Source organism: Vespa mandarinia, chromosome 2, assembly GCF_050613455.1.
Source record: "Vespa mandarinia isolate Hongniang chromosome 2, ASM5061345v1, whole genome shotgun sequence".
NCBI lineage: Eukaryota > Metazoa > Arthropoda > Insecta > Hymenoptera > Vespidae > Vespa > Vespa mandarinia.
Window position 1 is genome coordinate 17,735,955 of NC_140811.1, and position 17,733 is coordinate 17,753,687.

General features: G+C 26.8%; 5 protein-coding genes across 11 annotated transcripts; 2 read left to right on the top strand and 3 right to left on the bottom strand.

Moving 5' to 3' along the window:
• Positions 1-365: 365 nt before the first annotated feature.
• LOC118441976 (uncharacterized) lies at positions 366-3,884 on the top strand. Its single transcript, XM_035867098.2, has 6 exons — positions 366-1,997; positions 2,091-2,490; positions 2,741-2,907; positions 2,980-3,121; positions 3,205-3,347; positions 3,482-3,884. Exons 1-6 carry the CDS (start codon positions 852-854, stop codon positions 3,704-3,706), a joined length of 2,223 nt encoding a protein of 740 aa, XP_035722991.2. The 5' UTR covers positions 366-851; the 3' UTR covers positions 3,707-3,884.
• Positions 3,885-3,887: 3 nt separating this feature from the next.
• Positions 3,888-4,855, bottom strand: spt4 (Transcription elongation factor subunit spt4). Its single transcript, XM_035867110.2, has 4 exons — positions 4,658-4,855; positions 4,455-4,561; positions 4,275-4,330; positions 3,888-4,164 (listed from the first exon to the last, which is right to left on the bottom strand). The coding sequence occupies exons 1-4, from the start codon at positions 4,718-4,720 to the stop codon at positions 4,046-4,048; spliced, it is 345 nt and encodes a 114-aa protein (XP_035723003.1). The 5' UTR covers positions 4,721-4,855; the 3' UTR covers positions 3,888-4,045.
• Positions 4,856-6,486: 1,631 nt separating this feature from the next.
• Reg-5 (Rhythmically expressed gene 5) lies at positions 6,487-10,222 on the bottom strand. The gene is made up of 4 exons (XM_035863393.2): positions 9,677-10,222; positions 8,622-8,793; positions 8,404-8,499; positions 6,487-7,519 (listed from the first exon to the last, which is right to left on the bottom strand). The coding sequence occupies exons 1-4, from the start codon at positions 9,779-9,781 to the stop codon at positions 7,119-7,121; spliced, it is 774 nt and encodes a 257-aa protein (XP_035719286.2). The 5' UTR covers positions 9,782-10,222; the 3' UTR covers positions 6,487-7,118.
• A 1,533-nt stretch (positions 10,223-11,755) lies between these two features.
• LOC118440422 (eukaryotic translation initiation factor 4E type 3) lies at positions 11,756-14,664 on the bottom strand. The gene is made up of 6 exons (XM_085655046.1): positions 14,270-14,664; positions 13,504-13,624; positions 13,213-13,320; positions 13,020-13,142; positions 12,825-12,924; positions 11,756-12,733 (listed from the first exon to the last, which is right to left on the bottom strand). Exons 1-6 carry the CDS (start codon positions 14,461-14,463, stop codon positions 12,699-12,701), a joined length of 681 nt encoding a protein of 226 aa, XP_085511172.1. The 5' UTR covers positions 14,464-14,664; the 3' UTR covers positions 11,756-12,698.
• Positions 14,665-15,043: 379 nt separating this feature from the next.
• Positions 15,044-17,545, top strand: LOC118440431 (putative glutathione-specific gamma-glutamylcyclotransferase 2). Of its 7 annotated transcripts, XM_035863488.2 has the most exons (4): positions 15,082-15,274; positions 15,383-15,597; positions 15,708-15,831; positions 15,916-17,545. In XM_035863488.2, exons 2-4 carry the CDS (start codon positions 15,463-15,465, stop codon positions 16,215-16,217), a joined length of 561 nt encoding a protein of 186 aa, XP_035719381.1. In that variant the 5' UTR covers positions 15,082-15,274; positions 15,383-15,462; the 3' UTR covers positions 16,218-17,545. The 7 variants fall into 7 exon arrangements, with proteins under 7 accessions (XP_035719347.1, XP_035719372.1, XP_035719356.1 ...); XM_035863454.2 differs by having other exon boundaries at positions 15,044-15,185; positions 15,708-17,545; XM_035863479.2 differs by having other exon boundaries at positions 15,063-15,185; positions 15,380-15,597; positions 15,708-17,545.
• Positions 17,546-17,733: the final 188 nt, after the last annotated feature.

Consider the following 17,733-nt stretch of genomic DNA (forward strand, 5'->3'; position numbering starts at 1 on the left):
TTCTCTACTTTAAACTCTTACATTTTATTTATATATTTCATATAGAACATTTGATATAAAAAAAATCTTTCTGAAAATATATACTTTTACAATAATTTACTTATTATTATCTTATTAAACATTTGCGTAACTATTAAAAATAATATTGTTTCTAATGATCGATAATTTAATACGCTCCTGGCTATAATTTTTTATCTAACAACAAATATTTGAACACGCATATCAGTTCTAATAATTATAAAATTTAAATTAATGAAATATGGAATTATTTATCATTGTCGTCATCACTCATTACCGCATTTCAATGCACATAACAATTATTTTCTCAATTGAAAATATGACGTCAGTAAAACGTTTAAGCGCTGTACTCGGAAGTACAGTACGAGTATGCGCGCATCTAGTTTGTATTTCTTTATAGTTATGTATATCAACAGTTCTTTAGTATAATTTAAAGAGAAAATAATTTGTTTTTGAGAATCATTAAATATGATAAGATTGCAGAATATTTTTTTTATTTATATGATATTTATTGTTTATATAATACAATGAATAATAATTCTTGAATTTGTGTACTACTTTAGTGATCTTAAAAAAGGGCGAGCCATCTGTGTTGAGTAAAGAAATGTGATATATGTATGTAGTTCAACGAAATATTCATGAAAATCTATAATATTTTATTGGCAGTATCTAATGGAATTTAACGCATTGCTATATCTTTTATTTATTATATTAAATGTATAAAATAATAATATAATTTTTAACACACGAAATGTCCATACAAAGAAGATTGTGTTTTATTGACAAGTTGGATTAATGAAAATATTTATCAAAGTTAAAATTTCTATAACAAGATGAATAAAAGTCACATGGATAAAAGATTAAATCAGCTACCAACTTGGTTGTGGGCTAATTCCGCTACTTTACCACCAATATATAAGATTGTATGGGAAGCAGTAAGAGAAGATAGAATTAAATCTAATGGATTGCAGACTGAAGTTTTAGTCGACACTAATAAAGTTTTTCCATTATTACTTACGAGCCAACTCTCAATGGAGGTTCTAGGTCATATATGGAATTTGGCTAATCAAAAATATGCCGGACAACTTACAGAACAAGAACTTTATATTGTACTTGCTCTTGTTGCTGCCGCACAAGCATCTTATACGTTTAATAGCTTAGATATATTACATTTACTTCCATTTCCGCCAATTCCATATTTAAATATAGAATGTGTATTAAATGTTCAATCTACAATGTATGTTAATGCCTCATCAAAATATCAAGCTAATAAAAAGGAGGAATCTAATAATAAATCAATAAATTTTGAAGAAAAATATACGTCTGAAGTTAAAGGAAAAATAAATAAAACTGGCCAATTAACATTTGATTCCAATTTACCAGTATCAAATGTATTAGATAAGACACCATATTTAGACAATGAGACATGTTCTACTCTAATGATAAGTTCTAATTCATCAAATCCATGCCCTCGAGATTATTCCAAATATACTAAAATTCGTTCAGAAATGAAAAGTAATATATGTACGTTAGATAATAATGATGATTTTTCTGAATTTCAAAGTGCTCCTATTGTCAATAATACACCTAGCATGTCGAATTGGGATATGAGACAAGGCTCTGCAATTGGAAGTAGACTTGCAAATCATAACTTAGGTGTTAAGAAACCAGTTGAGAAACCTAAAAGAAATAATACAAATTCTAAAACTATGAACTTTCATATGCAAACGCATGCTTCTTTATCATCTTTAAATCCTGTCTCTCAAAATTTATCATTAGAACGTTTATCAGAATTATTTCCTAAATGTGCGATAAAAAATCAATCGAAAACTGTAATATTAAAAGATACTATTATAAGAAATAATGATTTATCAAAGGACAATGGTGAAACTATAAGAGATCTGAAAACTAATATATTAGAAAATATACAATTATCTGGTAATAAATCTATAATGTGTAAATTAGAATCTACTGATAAGGTATGTATATTAACAATTAGTAAAATATATAAGAAATGTAGAAATTATATGATAATATATAAAAACATTCAAAACAATAATTTCTTTCTGCAGGCTGGTATTAAAGAAGTAAAATCTGATCAACGAGATTTAATGAATTTACAATCTACTGAAGATAAATACAGTGCATTGCGTGCATTAGTAAATGAAACATCTGTAACAAATAAAATAAACTCTGTTGACAATATTGCATCAAATGATGAATTTGGAGAATTTGTTTCTGCCGAACAAACAATCACTGACGCTAATTCTATTTTGGATAATTCCAATCCTGAATATTTCAGAGATACAATAACAGGTTTTGAAACTAAGTCTTTTAACAACACTAATGATAATAATACAGCAGGTATTGACATTATACAAGATATTTCTCAATCTTTGAACAATGTCAAATTTGGAGACAATGTTGAAGAACAAAGAATTAATGAAAAATTTGAACCTAAAATTGAACCAGGTATAATAATATGTATTTAAATATTTTATTATACAGTTTTTATTATTGAAGTCTTTTCTAAATGAAAATGTGGAATAATTTTGACTATTCTTGGCAAAGTAATTTTATCATTATTATATCTGTAAAATATAAATAAAAGGGAAATAGAGTTAATATAATTAATGCAGTGTATAAAAAAAAATATATATATATATAAAATATTTTCGATAAATAATTATACAAAAATTTAATTACATAAAATTGCGTTTAGGTAAACTTATTCAAATGGAAGATGCTATATCTCTTAATAGTATAGAATTGATGAATGGAATATCTGATCGGACAATAACAAGATCAGGTTCTGTACCTAGCTTAGATCTAAAATCCTTTTTACCTACAAATTCAGAAGAAGATCAAATAATACAAATAACACAGCAGGTATGACAATATCAAAATGTGAATAGAAAAATAAAATACATATATAAAAATGCTAAAAATAATACTTTACAGACAGTTTATTGGGAATGGAAACAATATATGGAAAGTTGTATATCATTATTACAAATTGCAGCTAATATATTCACTAATATAACATCCGAAGTTATACTAAATGAAGTATTAAATTCCGCACAAGGATATAATTTTCTTTGCAGTAAGTAATTTCATTAATCTCCTATAAATGAATATATAAAATGTAATACTTTAAAATACAAAATTTTTCTTTATATTTATTAGATTTAGCTGAAGTTGCAGCAGTTTGTAGACGAGTAAATTTTTCATATAAGGAAATGGATATAAATATTATCGGATTTGATGATCTTCTTATGGATATCGATAGAATTTGGGCAGAAATGGAACCTTTTTATGCTAATATACCAGTAAGAGAATATATATACATACATATATACGCACATTTCATATAACAAATTTTCTATTATCCTTTATACATTTTTTATAACATAATTATATAACTACGTTTATTAATCCAACTGTATTTTCCATATTATTGTAGATCGTAACAGAACTACCAACTTGGCCTTTGCATCAAGGTGAATGCATTTCTTGTGCACTCTGTTTAACTGTCATTACCAGCGACAAAGTAATTTATAATGAAAATAATTATCACGTAACCTGTGCAAATTTATGGCTGAATTGTGTAAACAATCAATTGCCTGCGATACAATATCCCACATTCTATTCCTTTACAAACGTATGTTCAACTAATAATCACATTTGACACTAACTTAAATAAAGTTATATTTCGAGTTATATTGTACAGTTTAATCAGAAGAAAATACAGTATTCAAGTTGGAAAAATAAAAATGATGCAACCATACATTTGTTGTATGATACATCTAACTTTATTATTAGCTAAATAAAAAAAATATTTCAAATAAATCGAGTTAAAGGCACACTCTGTCTATTATACTATTCTGTATTGTACATAAGTATTCTTTAATCATAATTACATTTATAAAATATATATATATATATACATTTATGGTCATGTTAAATAGTTATAGAAATCAGTAGGAAAATTATAAATATAATAAATATTTATTATTGGAATATATATTTATCTCTGACTTGTATCTCTTGGTCTATAAACTATACCTCTACTTTTCATTTCTCTTATAACACCTGCTGGAAGGCGACCCGATACCGATATCGCATAAACTCCTTTACAAAAACGATCTGAAAAAAAAAACATATTGGGTTTGATACGAGAAATGAAACATGCAAATCTTTTCAAATATTTATGTAAAATTTAAAGTATCTATTTTTGATAATATTTTATTACTTACTAATTCTTTGCCATTTGCATACCCAACTATCTTCTGGACTCATTGCTGCAATCATGCTGAATAATAGAAAAACAAAATAATTACGAAATAATTTATAATTTAAAAAGGAATATTTTTATGAATGTAACAAATCAAAAGTTTTATTTATATTATAAACGTTAAAAAGTACAAAAAATTTACCCATCAAAATTAGAACTCGTACAATCAAAGACATTGTCTTTGTTATTTTTCATACGTAAAAATTCATCACAATTGTCACAGCCATCAAATTCGAACTGATCGAAAGTCTACGACAATTAAATAGAAAAAAATATTACATATAAATAAAATATAAATTTGTTTTTATGTTCAGAAAATTATTTCATAAAAATATATATATATACCTTAATCAACGAGCATACTAAACATGCTCTTAGACCACGTAAATCTTTCGGCACCGTTTCCATTGATATAATAAAATTATACACTTTCTTTTTAAAATGTTTATAATTAATTAATTTTTCTATTATTTATAGGTTAAGTCTTGGCATCATTTGAAATGAATCAAATATGACTGACGAATTGACAATGAGATTTGGAAAAAGAAGACGCACCACTATTTCATATGTCCAAATCTATTCCCTCTAGCGGTACTAATATGAAACAAACTCTGTAACTTTGAAACTGTTTATGATTTTTCACTCGTAGCATAAGCGACTTTAGCGACAGGTACGGGTAAAATATGAACTACAATCTTTGAAGTATGATTAGCAATGTAAAATGTTAGAAATTTAGTGTTTAATCAGAATTAGATTGAAAGGACTTTGAAAATACATTGAAATATGCAATTTATGTTCATATTTCGCAATCCTAACAATTCCTTAATAAAAATTTAAAGTATTAGAATTTTAAATTAAAATTATTTTCTCGCGCGTTACGATTTTTTAAATATTTAAACGAATATATTATTATTTAAATATTTATTTATTTTACTCCGTATACATTTATACTGTTTAGATAATCATATATCATGTAGGATGTACATAATTTATATAATATTTCGATATTATAAATTATTATTACAGTATTATTATCAGTAATTATTATTAGTAATAATAATAATAATAATAATAATAATAATAATAATAATAATAATAATAATAAAATTAAATAAATATATAATAATATAATGATAATAACGAAATCACAAGGAAATAGTGCTCAGAATTTTACCTCATAATGTGGTAATGAACTCATGTTTTGATTTTTGTAAAAATAATATATACTATATATATATATATATATATATATATATATATATATATATATATATATAAAGAATAAATTAGTTCATTATATTCTTTTATATTAATAAAGTAAAAAAAAAGTTACGAACGCGATCCATCCTGTTTTGAATCTACTATTTTAGTATATATCTTTATACTAAATAACAAATCTAACTGTTTGCTATTATACTAAACGTTTTTTATAGTATTCTTATATTTTTAATATATACAATATAAAAGGAAATATTGTTAAATTTCAGAAAAATATTTTTTCAATGTTTTCTAAATATAAAAAAAATATATTTTTATATTTAGAAAAAATAGTTTTTCAATTTTTCAGAAAGCAAGATCCATTGGCATGAATGTATATTTTCTTATTTTTACCATAGGATCATCATCGGAAGCTCTTTAAATTGTTTGAATGAGTTAATATAATTCCTCCGCGTGAGCATTGCGAAATGCATTTTATTGCATTTGTAATAAATCAGAAGATCTACACATCGGTTTACGCATTAAACGATGTAGCAATCATGTTATACTTCTAAAATATACACTATTCAAACGTTCATATAAAAATCGATGATAGGGATACGAATTCTTCTTTTTTTGCCGTAAAGTTCAAAGGGCACTCGCTATAAAAAATCTTTTTTTCACGTGAAAATATCGAAAACAACATTTATAATGAATAACGACATCCGGACATAATTCTTGACCAATTTTGGTGGTTTTCATTATAAAGATGAACTAAACAAAATTGTCTATGCAATTAAAATTATATGGTAATTAAAAAATAAAATAAATAAATTAAAAAAAAAAAAAAACACAAGAATTAATATACCTTCTATTTACATATTATTCTTATATATTTTCTATTTACATATTATAAATATATACGTATAAATAGAACGTTTCTATGTACACACTCGTATAAAATTTTTCATGATGATCGTCATTTCATCATGCAGTACATATATATATATATATACATATACATATGGTAGATTGAATAAATTTCGATGATTTTAATTATCATCATCGAATAAGTCCATTTATTTAATCAATATTTTATAGTCAATAAGGTTGCGTTGTGTACATTATATTTGTAATGTAATAACCAAAATATCTTGTTAAATAACAAAGAAAAAGAAAAATCAAAATGAACGATCAGAAAAGTTAAATAAAATTCATTGATAACGGTGGGACTTAATGTTCATTTTAACAATGTATCAACTACCACTTTGATTTTTTTCATTATTCATGATCTTTCCTTCCTTTTCATATTCATTCGTACAGATACATCATAATTTCTAAAAATTCTATAATCAATCAATCAGTCTTCGCGTTCTCTCTCTCTCTCTCTCACTCACTCTCCCTTTCTCTCTTTCACTCTCTCTTTCTCTCTCTCTCTCTCTCTCTCTCTCTCTCTCTCTCTCTCTCTCTCTCTCTCTCTCTCCCTTTCCCTTTCTTTTTCTTTCTCCAACGCGAACAAAGCGATCTCTCCTCGCATATAGTAAAAGAAATGCGAGTTGTATTTGTTTTTTGTTTAGTACTTTCGAAAGAAAACCTTGTGGATACTCGTTCAATGATAATCTACGTCATGATCTTCGATCGATATTCGCCTAAGTGTTATGTATCTCGGTGAACCTTCACGATGTCCTTCGTTAGTCGTTTCCTTTCTTCGGCCTAGTTCACTTATCAATGGCATATCTTTTCTATCATTATTGAAACGTTTATTTCTGTAAGATGATCTATCAAAATTTCCCTCGATATCACTTATAGATGTTAATAATGGCATAGTGTATTTAAATTCCTCGATGTCATCATCCCTCGGCCGAAATTTCATTCTATCATCTGGAACTGGACGTCCATCCGGATAAACACGTGTTACCATTGGTCCGATCAAATATGGACCAACGTGAATGTAATCATTCGTTGACACGCTTTCCTCTGTAATACTATTCGTCTCGCTATCATCATTTCCTGTAAATATATCGAATAAATTAGATATAGAATGACTTTAATATTTTTCACACGCATGCATATACACACACACACACATACATACGCAAGCAATCTTTCTTTTTCTATACTTTACAATTTTTCATTAGAATAGGAAAATATATCAATGTAGGATAATAAACTCTTTTTCGAAACTTTTTAGAATTAATTCTTGAATTTTTTTTCTATTATTTAATTACTTTTTGTTTATTATTATCGACAATTTTGTATGATCATGCCTGTGAACGTGTATGTGAACAAAAAATAAATTCAGATAGTGAGAAGATAAAATTTTCTCGTCGCATTATCAATGGAGATTATTCATTCGAATGCGATAATGAATGGCATAAGCAAAATAGTGGCGAGTAAATTACACGAAAGAGAGCAATAATTTCTTTCTTTCTTTCTTTCTTTTTTTTTTTTTTTTCTTCAGATAAAACTTTAAAACTACTAGCTTAGGAACTTCTGACCCGGTCTATAATCTTTTTATTCGTAATGATTTTTTATATCAAAGAGAAGAAAAAAAAGCAGAACGAAGATGATCATGAAATACAAAGCAATAGTCACTTGTCAGAATATAATATTCGTTTGACAATATAAATTAACAGTAACTCCTCCAATTCCTCCTCCTCCTTCTCTTGCGGAGCTGTGGGTTTCTAGAAGGATATGGAGCACAGAGAAAATGTGAAAGCTACGTTGTACGTTCGATGAGAGTTCTCTTTTCTACTTTCGAGAAAAGTGACCCCGTTTAATTCACAAACAGCATCCAATAAATCTCTCGAATATGGTTACAAATGTATTAAGAAAAAAAATTCAATGATCGTATATTGCAAACTTTTTTTTTTGTTTTAATTCTTTTCTCATACCTATCGTAAGTCCATTTGTAGGAAAATAATTTCCTTTGATATCATCTTTATTAGTCCTGGACGAGAGTCTATTTGTTCCTATTAAAGTTCGCCAAACTGTGAATCAATAAACTTAAATCAGTACAATTAAGATGATAAATTCAAAATTATATATATATATAATTACACAAAATTATATATATATATATATAATTATACAAAATTATATATATACTTACTTATTTCTCTAGCACCACGTTGATATGGATCCAATTTATCGAGAACATTATCGTCCATATTAACAAGATTTCGTAAACCGGTAATTAAGAAATTCTTATTACAATCCGGTCTCGATGAATCAGCACAAAATTGTGTCGCTTGTTGACTAAACATTTTGTACAAACGGCTCATCTGTAATTAATATGAAAAATTAATTATCAATTATTTAAAAAACAAAAGACAAATTGTTAATTTGCAGGAGGGGAGGGGAGGAACAAGAAACGAAAAGAAATGTGATTATCGAACGTGTTTTTTATATTTCCAACAGCGTCTTATATCGCACATTAGAGAATTTAATTTGTCTCTTCGATAATTCCGGAAATTGGGAGAAAGCAGGGATGAGCGCGACAATCGAATCGAATAGAAAATAATTAGCGCGGAAAGACAATGATAATGCAGGTATATAACTTGTTCTTTTACATTTACCTAATATAAAATCTATTGAAAATTATAGTATATATACGTACATATATATTGTAATATATTCTAGTTATATATAATTATAATATATATATATATATATAATATATATATAATATATATGTGTGTGGTATTTATATGAATGGTCACTGAAAAATTAGACCTTCAAATCTAAAGAAAATACAAGGAAGGTCGACATTAAGATTAATGTTGATTATACAAGGATTTGTGTTTATGTATGTGTGTGTACAGTAGAAAGATATTTAGTACTAGGTCGAGTGTATGATCTTGAACTTCGACTGGAAAACGTTAATCACGTAGCACATATCGCATATTTACATTTATCGATATTCTTCTCGAATATTACATTTATCGAGAATGAAACAAGAAAAAAATATTCTCAATCACGTTCAATGAAAGCATAAGATAATTTAAATAAATTCATTCGAATATTTACAAAATTTTACCTTCTTATCTAATGAAAAGTTATTTGTTTTATTCAGTGTAATACATCATAAAACATATATATATATATATATATACTTGATAATCCGGATTAAACACGTTCATATATTTCAAACATTATCTTACTTACTTTTTCCTCTCTCGAAAGAAATTCCCACATAGGTATAGCTGATCCAATGACTCGCATTGTCACAAAAGAAATGAGAAAAATGGTGGTAAAGATTAGACTCCTCATCTCGTTTTCTTTTTTTTTTAATAATATAATATGATATATACAAATGCGTGTATATATATATATATATACACCTCGCTTAAGGATTAATATGTGTATATATCTTTCGAAATTCTTAAAAAACGTCGTAAATGAAGTACCACGAAATTAATTATCTATATATATATATATGTATATATATATATATTTTGTTAAGGCACAACTCCACTTGTATTTTCGTTAGATGTAATTTGTATTAAAACGAGAAAAAGAGAGAGAGAGCTAATTTTTAATCGGCACGTAACATACGTTCTCATCAGCTAATAGACACAGAACTACGTTCGAATCGTTCAAAACATTTCATTTTATGTTCTACCACAAGTGTTGTTTCGCGGTGCTCTCACTTCCTCCCACTACACAACAGTGGCGCTGTTAACGCTTCCTCTCATTAGACGACAGTTGGCGCTGCTATCGTCATCACTTCCTCAATGGTTATATATGTGTATATATATATATATCCGATTCCGGTTAATACAAAGTAATATATTTACATATTTTCTTATATTATATATATATATATCTTATACTTTATAAACACATGTATTGTACGTAAAAGAAAGTTGTTTTATATTCACGTCCATTCATTGTATACAACGAACAATTAACGTAAACAATTCTTAATTTCATTTTCATTTACATTTATGCACGTATGTATGTATGTATGTATTATGCATTATGTATGTATGTATGTATAAGTATATTCATGTACCTTACTCATTCGTAATTTCAATTTATTTTTTTTTTCGACATTTATGTCATTAAAAAAAAAAAAAAAAAAAAAGACGAGAAAGAAAACGGAATCCTTTTGATGATACATTTGCGGATACGCAATGGATAGAAATTAAAATTGATAACGACTTTAACCTGCAATATTTCGACGCGTGTATGTTAATCAGTTATCTGCCGTTCGGGGAAAAAGCAGACTTCGTCGAACATACCAGACGTCAAAAAATGTTGGCTTCTCTCATACCTTGAAATACCGGAGACGCTTCCGTGAGAGCATCATATTTTTATAATGCCTCAGGTCACTGTTCGATGACGTTACCACAGAACTACATATATGTGTAATATGTACATAGATGTATGTATCTATGTGTGTGTGTAGATGTCACGTAGATTTCTTTCATAAATTTTTGGGGATTTTCTTATTTCAAGGATGACTCAATAACGCTAGAATAATAAATAAGAAAAATAAAAGAGAAACAATATTTTTTCTTACACGATTTCCATTCAAAATAATCTATAGTTAAATAGTTATATATATATATATATATATATTTATGTATGCATATCATTAATACTTTAATAATTTATCAGATTTTCATATTGTACAAACAATAAGGTAATATATTGTTCGAAAACTTATTATAGTAATACCGATCGTATATATTACTTAACATCACATTTTTTTTTCATTCGATGGGAAAGAAATATAAATATAAATAATCATCACACGTAAGAATAATTTTTGTATCGTTTAACAGCGAGAAAATAATAAATCAATGTTATTTGAGATCATCAATATGCGAACAAATTTTAATGTTGGTTCATGAATCCTGTAGGTATATCTGTCATCGGTTTCCAAATACATACCTAAAGGCTTAGTAAATCTTTAATGGTGTCATAAATAAAACACATGCTAATTTCACTACTGGCGCCAAACCGACCGCTATCAGACTTTCCTCATCCATACCTTTCGGGATATTTATCGAAATCTGCATGTTCGTTTTGGTCCGAATAATAAATTGAATAATAATAAGAGAGAGAGAGAGAGAGAGAGAGAGAGAAAGAGAGAGAGAGAAAGAGAGAGAGAGAGAGAGAGTGAGAGAACGTGTAACGGAATTCATCTTTTTTATTTTTATTTTTTTTTATTTTATAGTAGTAGGTAAAACCCCTAATAAAATGACTTTCTTTCTTATATTTGATCTACAAATAGTCATTAGATAAAAATTATTTTTAATAGGTCATTAATCTCTATAAAAAAACGTATAAATAAATTTGTAGATTGTATTAAAGATTAGAGATGTGCGTGTGTACGATCGTTTCTTTTCATCTTCTTTTTTTTTTTTTTTTTTTTGAAAGTAGAAGAAACTTCGATGACATCAATCTCGAAAGAATGCGTGACGAATACATTAAAAACGATTTAGATGTAATTTAATGATCTCGAAATTCCTATATAAATGTGTTTTCATTCTGAAACATTTTGTTGTTGACGTCAATGGAAATAACATTTTTGATTATCAATATCACATTAATTGATTAACATTCGTAATGTAACGAAACGTTCGTATGTAACGAAATTTTGTTAAGATACCGTTAAAATTAAACTTAGGATAAAAGCAATATTTATGTAAAATATTTCTTTATAAGAATATTTCTTTTTATATGGATCTATATATAAAAAATTTCTATTAATCAAATAAAAAATTATTTATAGTTCATGTTCAGCTCGTGACAATAGTACCGTCTTTATACATTAGAACAGAGCCCCATAAATCATTATTCTCAAATAACATAAATATATACATATAACGAGATAAATTGCAGATATATAAAAATATATTTGTTATTGTCTGGTGCAATAAGTGAATATAACATTTAGATTTAATTTTAACATACACAATATATGGTGTATAAGCAACGTTTAAAAATTACTTATGCATATATCATTCATGAATATTAAAGTTAAAAAGATTCAGTAATTTTGTTTTGGCTTTTATAGTTATGGAAGACTTTGATAGAATTTTATCTAATTATATTTCATATTACATTATTATTATTATTATTATTATTATTAATATTATTATTATTACCATTATATTTCTTTCAAGTAAAATTATATATTTAACCAAACAGTTTCTTTTCTTCTTTCTTTTTGCCATTAACATCGGCCATACGCATGATGAGACTGATGAGCTGAAATATTTATATATTCGTTTTTTTAATAAAATTAATATTTATTTCAATAATAATAAAAAGAACAGATGTTTGTATTCCAAAAAATTACCTTTATAAAATTCAGTAAGAAAGTTTACTTCTGGTAGAAGAACATGAACCCTTTGTAGAATCGTAGCTTTAGGTGCCAAGGCAGCATTCACATTCCAAATCTGAAAGAAAATAACATTATAATATTATGATTTACAATAAGAAATAAATATATCCCAATATGTTAATGTATAATTAGAAAAGAAAATAGAAATACTTGTATCAAATCTTCCCTATCTCTTATAGAGACAGTTACACCACAGACTTCATCGCCTTCCGCCATGCATTCAGCAAATTGCTCTCCAATTGCAGCAAGTACTATTTCTTGCCAAATTTTTGCCTAGAAAATATTGAAAAATTAATGGTAAAATAAAAGAGTTAAATACACCATGAAAAGTTTCATCTCTTACAGTGTCAAACTTATGACATTTTAATCTCCATGTTCCTCCTTTTTGATTGATTGGTTCTTCCCATATAGGATATCTACCATCTCTCATCAGATGGTAACTATATCTAACCTGTGAATACGATATTACCTAATGCTTTTTTATCAAAATAAAATCAAAAATATTATTTCTTATAAAATTTGTAATGATTCTTATACAAAAAAAAAAAAAAAATGACCTTTCATATTGCATTATTTTGATCTAAGATAACAATCTAAATCAACTTGTTTACCTGTTCAAAAAAAAAAACAATACCTGTATCTCAGCAGCATTTGGTATGTTATTGAAGACTGCCCAAAAGCTTTGTACAGTATTCACAGTATAAATCTTCTTTAAATTGGCTTTATATTCTTCGGCAGTTGTACCAGAAATAGCTCTGTTAATTTCATCAATTTTTTTTTTTTAAACTTCTTTTGCACTTTTTTTTTCATGTTATTGCGATATCAATCAATGTTTCGAGCCAAATATTGTTCAATAACATGATCTTTTAAATTATGTAAATAATAAAGAAGATGTATTAAATAAATGTAGAAAATAAGTTGAAATATTTAAATGATAATTAATTGATTGCATTGGGACATAAATATTATTTTCAGTGTATAACCTTTTTTAATTATCTATTGCAAGTATGAAAAAATAAATGATATGCATGATCTTATATGATTTTGAAAAACATATTGTATTTTAATAAATTACTAAAAATCCATAAGATCATTTAACGTTTGACAAATATATTGATTTTGTATAAAACATTGTCACAATTATGATATGTAAAGATTGATAGAATTTTTCATCAAGAATAGTAGATGAAAATTATATTTGTATATGTTGTTTTGACGTTTTTTCTTTTCTTTTCTTTTTTTTTTTTTTTTTTGTTATTATCAATCGATAGATAAAACGAATAAACAATATAATTATGAAGAGAAACATTTAGATTAATAAATATCGTATGCATAAATGCTACACACACAAATGATACATGCATATTTTAAAGAACGGAAGTTAATTATTGTCCTCTCACTTGTCCAACCAAAATGTCCAGGAAGATTGTAAAGGTAGTCCGGTGTTGTCATGCTCTTCTATCGCTTCAACGGTTTTGCTAGAGAATACCGGTGACTTCGACAAATCCGATTCGGAATCATCATCTTTCGACTCACATTGTACCGCAGCCATCTTCGAAACACGATGTGCACTTGATTTTATTTCAGAAATCATATGACGATTCACGCCGCTTCTGCGATAGAGAGAGAGAGAGAGAGGGAAAGAGAGAGAGAGAGAGAGAAAAGAATGGATTGTATAACCGAATGAAAAAAAGAAAAAAAGGAAACATTTAAGATCAATTTATAAAAGACGTTAGATCGATCGACTCCATCGACGTAAATGCGATAAACCATAACTCTGTAATTACTGTGAATAGAATCCTAAAGCTTCGAGCGACCTCTTGCTAATTATCTTTCTAATTTTTCTTCCTTTTTTTTTTCCTTTCTAGATAATATACATTACAATATATATATATATATATATATGCACATAAGATATTCAATATAATAATAAATATTATCTCATTTTATTTTATCTCTCATATTTAATTATTATTCTTCAAAATGATTTTGATTTTCGACCAAGTATATATAATGATAGAACCTAATCATAATTGCATCGTATTATTATTAACTTTTATCTTAAACGTTTCCTTTTTTATTCACTCTTTACATAATATGTAATTTTTAATATAAAATAGTTCATTTATACGCGCAAAAATGTGACAATATCGTAAAGTCAATTTTCTGATCATTTATATATATATATATATGTATATTTAAGAATGCGTAATTGTTATTGCGCGCGAGCATTGTCGACAAAATAAAAGTTTATGTATACGTATGTACACGTCTGTAGTAATGATGAAAAAATGTGGCGGTGGGGAGAGGATTTATGTAGGTACAGACACGGTCTTTTATTTGCACGATTATTAAGTTTGAATACGTATCCAATGATCATAATAAAAGTTTGCGTTTTCTTGCTCGTGCGTATATACATATATATAAAACTCTTTATCTATACATCATACATTTTTGACATATGAAGCCAAATAGGTTAGATCAAAAATTGAATAATTTATTCTTTTTAGTAGATTTCTAAGAGAATAGAGTGGAATAATTAAATAGAAAATCTAGATCCAAATATATAAGGGTTCTTTTCGACAAACAAAACATGTGGGTATTTGGTTATGGATCTCTTATATGGAAAGTTGATTTTCCTTATGAAAAAAGAATCATTGGTTATATTAAGGGGTATGTGAGACGATTTTATCAAAAAAGTACAGATCACAGAGGAACACCCGATAAGGTGCGTTAAAAAATGAAAATATAATTGCTTTTGTGAAAATTTCTTATATCTTTCTATTGCTCTTAATCTGTACTTTAAAGTTTGAGTTGTTTTTATGCCTAAACTTTTAGCCTGGTCGTGTTGTTACATTGCTTCCATCTGAGAATCCAAACGACGAAGTATGGGGTCTTGCTTATAAAATATCTATTGAAAATGTAAATAACGTCGTTGCACATTTAGACTTCAGAGAAAAAGGTGGCTACGAAAGGAATATCGTCCTCTTTCATCCTTATGCTAGTCTTAACGACATTGATAAAAAACCTTCTTGTACTTCCTTAGATAGCATTGTAAATATAAATAATACAATGGTGGTACCGGTTACAGAAAAGGATCCATTTTATCTAACAATTTACATAGGAAACAAAGATAATCCTAATTATGCAGGTGTTGAAGATATAGATACAATAGCAAAATACATATTTACAGCACATGGTCCTAGTGGATCTAACAGAGAATATCTTTATAAATTGGCAACTGTAGTACGTACATTAATTCCCAATGCGAATGATGAATATTTGTTTTTGTTAGAAAAAGCTGTGAAAAATTTAGAGAAAGATTCGGAAAAAGAAATAATTGAATAAAGTGAATATACATATAGTACACTTATTTATAATATATAGAATTTATTTAATTCTACGATAAAAAGTATACGATGAAATGATTTGAAATAATAATTTCAAGAATGAAATTTTTCAATTTTTTGATTTATTATCAAAGAAAAAAAGAAATATTCTTGTATATTATTTCACATAAAACGTATATTGATAGTATTAAACTATATCCATTATATGATACATACAATGTTTGATAACATAATTTCAACCGATGTACATTTTATTCTGTGTTTTGAATTTTGTCCTTCCAATTCGTATTCCCGCGTTATGCGTCACGCGCGTGATGTAATATATATATTTACTAAACGATGATATTGTTGATTGAAGCTAGTCGAATCCGAGTATCTATCTTAAATTCTTTTGTATTATTATATCTATTTAATATAGAGTACGTAGTTGCACGTAGGAAGTACAGGAAAAGGGTAGATCTAAAATAAGAAAAAGAGTTTACATAAACATGTACCTTATGTGACCTTATATTTGAGTTACAGTTTATTTTATATTTTAATAGCTGCTTATCTATCTTCAGAGAAATTTCTCGAAGTCACCACCTTCGACTTCGATATAAGTATGACACATTGAAACACTATTAATTGGAGTTTTGTAAACTACCAATTTTAAATATCTTCATAAATAAAATTCAAGTGTATTCAGGTTTAGACAAAGTTTACAAAACAACGAACTGTAACTCAAAAATGAAATTACATTGTGCATCTATTTATATACGAACTTTTTTTTTTTTATTTATTTTAGTATAGAATATACACTAAATGATTCCCATATGCAATCGGATATTCTATAAAAATCGAATTCACAACAAATTTTTAACAAATAATTTATTTTGATCGTTCCAAAGATACAATAAATTAAAACTCATCGATATATATAATATGAATCATGTAATAAGAAATCCAACGAAATCGTTTGAACATAATAAGGTTTCATGGACATAACCTACTTTTTCGTCGTTTTCAAAGAACCTGACGACATCGCTGACGTAACATCTTATAACTTTAATATCATACTACATCTTACACTTAACTACACTACTAGTTTAAACAATAATATATAGATATTCTAAAATATAATATATATATATATATATATTAATATACATATATATTTTTTTTCTTTTTCAATGAATATAAATTTTCCATTCTTTTAAACATTATTATATCTTGTAACATATTATAGCGCCATTTTTCATTTTTGTATATTAAGCAATTGAAAGAGTGGGGGAGAGAGAGAGAGAGAGAGAGAGAGAGAGAGAGAGAGAGAGAGAGAGAGAGAGAGAGGAGAGAAAAAAGTAATGAAAAGTATTTTTATAAATTTCTATGGAAATCTACCATTTTATTCTTATCCAATTAGAAAATGGTATGAGGAGTGAAGATGGAAGAGATCAAGACAGAATTCGGTTAGTAGTGAGAGAGAAGGGAGAATATAGTAAAGGAGTTGTGTGTGTGTATATGTGTGTGTGAAAAAG